We start from the raw sequence: 9,791 nt of genomic DNA on the forward strand, positions 1-9,791 counted from the left end.
AAAGACCTAGCTCCATGACACACAGTTAGGAACTCACTGTGGGGGCTGCACACAGAGGAAGGCCTGTGATGATGACCCAGAGGTGTCCGCAGAGCTCAGAGCTGCCAGAGAGGCACGGGGACTCGGGGGCCAGAGCTACAGTGGCACCTGCCTGCCAGCTGGAGCTGAGGGTTTTCCTCCCCCGGACCCCCGTGACCACTCACCTTCTGCATCAGCAAAGGGCACTCTTGCCCTTGCATGTCAGGTGAAGGCGAGGGGTAGTGTTGATGGGCTCCTCTGGCGTGGTCCCGCCCCTCGGGAGTGGGTGGAAGCTGGGTCACCATCACTGGAAGAGGGCCGGGCGTGGGCCTGCCCACCTGGGAGGAGCTGCCCAAGGGCAGAGAGTCCTGGCCACCGTCAGGCACCAGTGCTGCCTCAGGAAGAGCAGCGGCGCCAGCTTGTCCCCAGGGGATGCTGGCGTGTCTGGGGACACCGCGCACCAACCACCCCGTGCAGGACAGGTCCCCACCCAGCAGAGAACCACCGCGTCCAGACGTGAGGGGGTTAGGCTGGGAAGCCTGGCCTGTCTCCCCCACCCAGAACACTGCCCTGATTCTGGTAGCTCTTTGTTAAGCCTTAAATTCAGGGGGCTCATTCCCCCGCTTTGTTCTTTTTTGGAGTTGCTTGTGGTCCTCCAGGTTCTTTGCATCTCTGTCCACACGTTAGCACCAGCCTGTTGGTTTCTGCAGAGACCTGACTGGCCACTACGACCGCTCTGGTCACCTGGTCAAGGCGTAGGAGGCGTCCGCCTCGAGGACATGTGCTCCCTGGCTGCTCCCCTGCCCCGGGGCTCACAGCTGCGCCTGCACCTGCCCGGAGACAGCGGAGGTCTCTCCAAATCCTGCCAGGGCCGAGGCGGCTGGGCTTGGGAACCCTCGCCATAGGATTCCTTTTGGCTCCCATTTTGTTCGTGCCCCCAGAGCGATGGCTGAAGGCTTATTCCAGCCGCAGGCGGGTGTGTTGTTGGCTCCTGTTGACCTAATGCTGTTTCGTTTCTGTTTCCAGAATGATCTTGCTTTTTGAATTAGCCCATCTTTCTCTGATCTTGAAATGCTGGGAGATTGCCTCCGATTGCCTCTCAGACCTGAAGAAGATGGACAGCAAAGTAAGTAGTCACGGCCGGAAGCCCTGCTCCTGCTCACTGTGATCGAGACTTAAAGGACCAAAAGCAGGCACGGAGTTCAGAAGCCCCTCGCCAGGGCGCCTGAGCTGTTCGTTGTTGCTGAATTCCCTGCTAGTCTTTTTAAGTGCATTTCACGTGGTTGAAATGATGTGGGTTTTGCACCAGTAGGTCATTAGTGATGATCAGTGCGTTAAAGAGAACATAACCGTTGTGCACACGTGTGGACCCAGTACTGGAGCACCTGCCCACATCAAGCAAATACCAACGAACCTGAGAGCAGAAACAGACGCAACAGCAGTAGGGTCTGTAATAACCCGCTTCCAGCGTGGACAGATCACCCAGACAGAAGATCAATATGGGTATATTGCGATTGAGCAAAATGAGCCTAATCGACACCTCAGAAGGAGGAAAAGGCATGTTCTTCAGGACAGATCATGTTAGATCACAAAACAAGTCTTAACAAATTTAAGATGACGGAAATCATGTTAAGTATCTTTTTGGACTGAAATGGTGTGAAACTAGAAATCAGCAACAGGAGCTAAGCTATAATTTCACAGAAATGTGGAAATCAAATAGCATACTCCTGAACAACCAATGGGTCAAAAAAGAAATCAAAAGGGAAAAAAGATTTTGAAACATAGGACAGTGGAAACACAACACACCAATACCTGTGGGCTACAGCAAGAGCAGTCCTCAGAGGGGCGCTGGCAGCCAAAACACCTGTGATATGGAAAAAGGAAGATTTAACATAAACCACCATATTTATGCCTCAGTTCAGTTCAGTTCAATGGCTCAGTTGTGTCAGACCCTTTGTGACCCCATGGACTGCAGCACATCAGGCTTCCCCGTCCATCACGAACTCCTGGAGCTTGCTCAATATCATGTCTATCGAGTTGGTGATGCCATCCAACCATCTCATCCTCTGTCATCCCCTTCTCCTCCTGCCTTCGATTCATGCCTCAAGAAACGGAAAAAAAACAAAAACAAAAAAAACAAAAAATAGAACAAAGCCCAAAGTCAGTGGAAGGAAGGAAATAATGAAGATCAGAGCAAAAACAAATGAAATAGAGACCAGAAAACCAATAGAAAAGATTAATGAAACTAACAGTTGGTGTTTTGAAAAAATAAACAAAACTGACAAACATTAGCTAGACAAGGAAAAATAGAAGATCAAAATCAGAAACAAAAGAGGGGCCTTACAACTGATAACACAGAAATAAAAAGGATCTTAAGAGATCAATATGACTTACATGCCAGGAAGACGGGTAACCTGTATGAAACTGATAAGTTCCTGGAAACATACAACCTACCGAGACTGACTCGTGGGGAAACAGAAAGTCTGAATAGACCAATGAGTGAGAAGGTTGTATTAGTGATCGAAAAATCTCCGAATGAAGAAACACCCCATGACCCAACAACCCCACTTCTGGGCATGTGCCCAGAGAAAAAGCAGCTTAAAAAGACACATGTGTCCCAGTGTTCACTGCAGCATGATTTACAATAGCCAGGACACGAAAGCAACCTGAATGTCAACAGAGAAATGGATAAAGAAGATGTGGGGTACATATATACAATGGAATATTCAGTTCAGTTCAGTCGCTCAGTCATGTCTGACTCTTTGTGACCCCATGAACCTCAGCACGCCAGGCCTCCCTGTTCATCACCAACTCCTGGAGTCCACCAAATCCATGTCCATTGAGTCGGTGATGCCATCCAACCGTCTCATCCTCTGTCATACCCTTCTCCTCCTGCCTTCAATCTTCCCCAGCATCAGGGTCTTTTCAAATGAGTCAGCTCTTCGAATCAGGTAGCCAAAGTATTGGAGTTTCAGCTTCAGCATCAGTCCTTCCAATGAATATTCAGGACTGATCTCCTTTAGGATGGACTGGTTGGATCTCCTTGCAGTCCAAGGGACTCTCAAGAGTCTTGTCCAACACTACAGTTCAAAAGCATCAATTCTTTGGTGCTCAGCTTTCTTGATAGTCCAACTCTCACAATGGAATATTACTCGGCCATAAAAAAGAATGAAATTGGGTCATTTTTAGAGATATGGATGGACCAAGAGACAGTCATATGGAGTAAAATAAGTCAGAAAGAGAAAAATAAATATATTAGTGCATATATCGGAGAAGGCAATGGCACCCCACTCCAGTACTCTTGCCTGGAAACTCCCATGAACAGAGAAGCCTGGTAGGCTGCAGTCCATGGGGTTGCTAAGAGTCAGACACGGGACACGACTGAGCGACTTCACTTTCGCTTTTCACTTTCCTGCATTGGAGAAGGAAATGGCAACCCACTCCAGTGTTCTTGCCTGGAGAATCCCAGGGACAGGGGAGCCTGGTGGGCTGCCGTCTGTGGGGTTGCACAGAGTCGGACATGACTGAAGCGACTTAGCAGCAGCAGCAGCAGTGCATATATGTGGAATCTAGAAAAATGGTATATTAAACTTATTTGGGAAACAGAAATAGAAGCATAGACATAGAGAACAAACGTGGATCCCAAGGGGGACAGGTGGTGTGGGATGAATTGGGAGACTGCAATTGATGTACATACACCCTTGATATTATTGTAAAATAGGTAACGAATGAGAATCTGCGGTTCAGCACAGGGAACTCGGTGCTCTGTGAGGAAGTCCAACAAAGAGAAGATGTGTGTACACACAGCTGATTCAGTTTGCTGTGCAGTAGAAGCTAACCCGACAGCGTGAAGAACTGTACCCCAATAAAAATCAAGAAAAAAAAAAAGAAACACACACTCAGGACAAGATGACTTCACTGGTGAATTCTACCAAACATTTAAAGAGGAATTAATGCTAATCCTTCAAAAATTCTTCCAAAAAGTTGAAGAAAAAGGAATACTCCAACTCGGTTTACAAAGCAAGCATTACCCTGATACCAAACCAGACAAAGTAACTACAAGAAAATAAAATACAGGAAGGAAATACAGAAAAGAAAACAATCCAAAAAAACACAGATGCAAAAATCCTCAACAAAATGCCAGCAAACTGAACTCAGCCTCGTATCGTGAAGATCAAACTCCATAATCAGTGGGATTTATCCTGAGGTCACAAGGGTGGTTTAACATAGTCAGATCAATAAATGTGATCAGATCAGATCAGTCGCTCAGTCGTGTCCGACTCTTTGCAACCCCATGAATCGCAGCACGCCAGGCCTCCCTGTCCATCACCAACTCCCGGAGTTCACTCAGACTCACGTCCATCACGTCAGTGATGCCATCTAGCCATCTCATCCTCTGTCGTCCCCTTCTCCTCTTGCCCCCAATCCCTCCCAGCATCAGAGTCTTTTCCAATGAGTCAACTCTTCGCATGAGGTGGCCAAAGTACTGGAGTTTCAGCTTTAGCATCATTCCTTCCAAAGAAATCCCAGGGCTGATCTCCTTCAGAATGGACTGGTTGGATCTCCTTGCACTCCAAGGGACTCTCAAGAGTCTTCTCCAACACCACAGGTCAAAAGCATCAATTCTTCAGTGCTCAGCCTTCTTCACAGTCCAACTCTCACATCCATACGTGACCACGGGAAAAACCATAGCCTTGACTAGACGAACCTTTGTTGGCAAAGTAATGTCTCTGCTTTTGAATATGCTATCTAGGTTGGTCATAACTTTCCTTCCAAGGAGTAAGCACCTTTTAATTTCATGGCCGCAGTCACCATCTGCAGTGATTTTGGAGCCCATAAAAATAAAGTCTGACACTGTTTCCACTGTTTCCCCATCTATTTCCCATGAAGTGATGGGACCGGATGCCATGATCTTCGTTTTCTGAATGTTGAGCTTTAAGCCAACTTTTTCAGTCTCCACTTTCACTTTCATCAAGAGGCTTTTGAGTTCCTCTTCCCTTTGTGCCATAAGGGTGGTGTCATCTGCATATCTGAGGTTATTGATTTTCTCCTGGCAATCTTGATTCCAGCTTGTGTTTCTTCCAGTCCAGCGTTTCTCATGATGTACTCTGCATATAAGTTAAATAAACATGGTGACAGTATACAGCCTTGATGTACTCCTTTTCCTGTTTGGAACCAGTCTGTTGTTCCATGTCCAGTTCTAACTGTTGCTTCCTTACTGCATATAGATTTCTCAAGAGGCAGGTCATGTGGTCTGGTATTCCCATCTCTTTCAGAATTTTCCACAGTTTATTGTGATCCACACAGTCAAAGGCTTTGGCATAACATTAAAAGAATGAAGGGTAAATATACAATCATCTCAATAGATGCAAGAAAAGCATTTGAAAAAAAATTCAACATCCTGTTAGGTTAAAAACTTTCAGCAAAAAGTGTGGAAGGAAAATACCTCCACGTAATAAACAGCACATGTGACAAGCCCACAGCTAACATTATACTCAATGGTGAAAGGTTAAAAGCTTATCTTCTAAGGTCAAGAACAATATGATGGTGCCTCCTCTCGCCACTTCTATTTAACACAGTACTAGAAGTTCTAGCCACAAGAATCAGACAAGAAAAAGAAATAAAAGGCATCCAAACCACAAAGGAGGAAATACGTCTGCCTCTGGTTACATGTGACATGACCTGTTTATACAGAGAAAACTCTGAAGACTCCATCAAATACTGTTAGGACTAATGAGCAAATTCAGCAAAGCTGAAGGATTCAAAATCATCATCAAAAAATCAGTTGTGTTTCTGTACACTGAAAATGAAATATCTGAAAGAGAAAATTAAACAGTTTACAGTACCATCAAAAACAGTACAATACTTAATAAATTTAACCAAAAAGTTGAAAGACCTGTACACGGAAAACCAGGAGACAGTAATGAAATGAATGAATGAAGACATGAAGAACAGAAGCATATCCCATGTTCCTGGAAGAGTGAACATTATTAAAATGTCTGTACTACCCCAAACTGACATCCACATCAGTTTCAGTGGCGTGTCTCACAGGAATAGAAAACAAAGGCGATCTGTATGGAATCACAGAAGAGCCAAAGCACTGTCGAGGAAGGACAAACCTGGAGGCACCATGAGCTGTAGTCAAAGCTACAGTGACCGAAACAGTGCGGCCCTGGTATGAAAATAGATGCACAGACCAAAGGAGCAGAATCGCGAGCCCAGAAGTAAGGCTGCACACGATGTCAACTCACGTTTGACAAGGGCACCAAAACGCCGTGGGGGAGTACAGCCTCTTCAATTAACGATGCTGGGAAAACAGAAATGGCCACACGGAGACGAATGAAACTGGACTCCTGCCTTACGCCTCTCACAAAAGTTAACTTGAAATGGATTACAGATTTTAAGACCTGAAACTGTAAAACTCCTTTAAGAACACATAGGGGAAAAAAACTATCGACTTTGGTCTGGGCAATGATTGTTTGAATATGACAACGAAAGCAAAAGTAAACAAGGAGGATTACGTCAATCTAAAAACCGTCTGCATAGAAAGAAAGCAATAACACAGCGAAAAGGCGACCTGTGACCTAGAAGAAAAATATCTGCAAACCATATATCGGGTAAGGATTTAATATCTATGTAGGAGCTCATACCTCAGTAGGAAATCACCTTATCACCATCATCACCATTCTCCAAAGGGAAACAATGGGCTAAGGGCCTAATAGACATTTTTCTAAAGAAAGTATTCAAGTGCTGCATGAAGAGGTGTTCAGCACCACTAATCATCAAGGAGGTAAAGTCAGAACCTCAGTGAGCATCACCCCACACCTGCTGGGGTGGCTGGTGTCCAGAAGACAAGAGACAGCATGTGTTGGTAAAGATGTGAAGAAAAGGAAACCCTGGTGCTCTGTTGGTGGAAATGGAAACTGGTTCAGCTTCTATGGAAAATAGTAAGAAAGTTCCTTAAACTTTTTTTATAAAGCTGCCATGTGATCCAGCAATCCCACTCCTGTGTATCCAAAGGGACTGAAATCAGATCTTGAAGAGATGTCTGTACCCGTGTTCACTGCAGCAGCATTCACAAAAGCCAAGATGTGGGAGCTGCCTAAGTGTCTGTCTTTGGGTGAATGGATAAAGAAAATGTGTGTGTGTGTGTGTGTGTGATGCAGTATTATTTAGCCATGAGCGTTCAAGCAAACCGATGTGCGTGTAATCGGGGTCCCTGACGGAGCAGAGATTAAGTGGGGAGCAGAAAAAATGTGAAGGAAAAATGGCTCAAAATTCTAAATTTGGTGGTCTGTGAACAGGGAGAGATTATGTACTGAGGAACAGAGAATGACAGCGAGGACTGCCCTGGTGGCCCAGGGGTTAATCCTTCCCACTTCCCACTCCCAAAGCAGGGGCAGGTCCGATGCCTGACTGGGAACTAGAGCCCGCACGCCACGGCTAAGAGTTCACACGTGGCGGCTCAGAGCGAAGTCAAACAAATAAAAATAAAACTTGTCAAAAGAATGGCAGCAGACTTTTTGTTGGAAACAGTATGAACTAAAAGACAGATCAACATCCAAATAATAAAATGAAAAAGGTGTAACTGTTGGGACGTCCCTGGCAGTTCAGAGATTACGGCTGCACTTGCAGTGCAGAGGGCGCAGATTCAGTCCTTGGCTGGGAACTAAGATCCCACATGCCTCATGGTGCGGCCAAAAAAAAAAACATGTCAACCTAAAAAATTGCATTCTTTGAAAATCAGAAGCAAAGTAAATATTTATTAAAATATACAAAATCTGAAAGAGTCTGACTCACTGCAAGAAAGTTTCAAGAGCTTTTTCAAGCAGAAGGATGATGATAGCAGCAGAAATCTGGATCCGCACAAACAGTGAAGAGGACCAGTAAGGGGCCACGTGAGTCAGAGAGAGACTGAAGAATCCGTGAAGCGCTTTAAAAGGCACCTGCTGTTTAAAGCAGAGATGATAACACGGATCAGAAGACGCAGCATTATTATGATGTCAGTTCTCCCCAGACGGAGCAGTGGATTCAGTGTGATTCAATCAAAGTCTTGACAGGAGTCTTTCAGAAATTGACGAACTGAGCATAAAATTGTTAGGGAAATGCAGGGGCCCTAGAATAACCCAGAGCAGCTCTGGAAAAGCGGAGCAGCGTCAGCAGGCGTGCACGACCTCGCGTGCAGGCCTGGTGGAGGGGCACCGGGGTTCAGAATGGGCGGCCTGGACGTGGAGACGCAGACAGACGGAGGGCCAGGACGGGGTTCAGAAAGAGACCCACACGCTCGGGGCCTCGGCCTGGACCAGGTGCAGAGCCTTCCGCTGGGGACAGAGCGTCTCGTCCAGAAAACAGCGCTGGACAGGGGAGCAACCACGTGCGGGAAAGTGAACACCGGCCGCCCTTCATCCCATGGACAGGATCAACTCAACACGCACCCTAAACCAAGAATGTGAGAGCTCAAATGAGAAAACTTCTGGGGAAAAAACAGAAGAAAAACAAGAGGAATCCCTGTGACCTGTTACCTCTCAACCACTCACCCGGCAGGCGGCTCACCCGGAGGCCGACCAGCCCACACTGGCCGGGGAGGGGTGGGAAAGGGACCCCTTTGGAAACAGGTTAGCAGTTTTGTGAAAGTTACATGTACCTGTCTGCCCACCCACCCAGGAAACCCCAGGCCCATGCCGCCCCTCTCCTGCAGCCGTCCTGACCCCAGCGGGGGTTAAGTGAAAGGATTGTCCAGATTTCATAACAGAGCATTTGTCTGAAGTCGGTGTCGCTATTTAAAAGTTCTATGTCCAGTGAAATTAACTGAAAAATAAAAACAAAAAATTTTTTTCTAGCTTTCTCATTTAAATCTTTGCATCTTTTAGAAACATTTTAAGTTTTTCATATATATATATATTTATATTACCTATTTTTTTTGTTGAATGTCTACCGAGTCCGTGAATTATACTTTGAAATGTTTTCCGACATTAGTGAATGTGATTCTTTCATTAAAACTCCCCACCTATACAGCAACCACTGTGCCCACAGGGCCCTGCGAGGCTGATGGAAGTCGAGTGCCTGGAGTGTGAACTGGAAGCTGTAAGACTGGAAAATAAAATTAAAACCTACACTCGAGAGGCTGTGGAGGTAAGTTGTGGACCAGGAGCCGGGGCAGAAGCTGAGCCTCGTGCAGGTCCCTGGACCTTGTGTGTGGACCTGGTTTGGAGGAGGGGCCAGGTTGGAGGAGGGGCCCTGATGGGCACAAGCCAGCCTCCTGTGCCCCGGTCTCCCCTGTGAGCGTGGCCTCTCTGGGAGGAAGTCCAGGGGCCGCGTGGCCCCGCCTGCCGAGGCCAGCTGACGTCCTCCCGCCTGGCTCCGGCCCCGCGGCTGCCGGGCTCACCCTGTCTGGCGGGCCTGTGGGGTCATGCAGCCTGTTCCCGGGGCTCGGGCTGGGGGCTGGGATGAGACGGGCCTCCAGCCAGGCCCTCGTGTGGCCTGTGTGGAGCAGTCTGCCCCTAGCACACTGAGAACACGTGCCCTTGGTGAACACCGAGTCCCCGAGGGCTTTGGCCATCCTGACTCAGGTCCAGGCAAACAGGCGTGCCCCTGCCCTAGTGCGGGGCCTGAGGGGCTCTGGGGAAGCGCTGAGGTCATCTCAGGCGTGGGGAGGTGGGGACCTCTGTGGGGGGTAAGGGGAGACCCCTGGGAGGGTGAGGGGAGGGTGGGAAGGGAGGAGAAGAGGGGGCCCCGAGGCCTGGCAGTGGCGGGTTCAGAGGACCCTGGTGAGC

At 47.5% G+C, this 9,791-nt stretch overlaps 1 protein-coding gene across 1 annotated transcript in view; it reads left to right on the top strand.

The window, feature by feature from the left end:
- Positions 1 to 9,791, top strand: part of CFAP46 (cilia and flagella associated protein 46) — a gene marked incomplete at its 5' end in the record, with an annotated part of 97,130 nt that overhangs the window by 6,852 nt on the left and 80,487 nt on the right. Inside the window, 2 exons of the mRNA XM_010859553.1 lie at positions 1,045 to 1,144; positions 9,052 to 9,150. Coding sequence (XP_010857855.1) covers positions 1,045 to 1,144; positions 9,052 to 9,150 — 199 coding nt within the window. The remainder of the gene's footprint in view (positions 1 to 1,044; positions 1,145 to 9,051; positions 9,151 to 9,791) is intronic.

This window comes from Bison bison, unplaced genomic scaffold, assembly GCF_000754665.1.
Source record: "Bison bison bison isolate TAMUID 2011002044 unplaced genomic scaffold, Bison_UMD1.0 scf7180017864456, whole genome shotgun sequence".
NCBI lineage: Eukaryota > Metazoa > Chordata > Mammalia > Artiodactyla > Bovidae > Bison > Bison bison.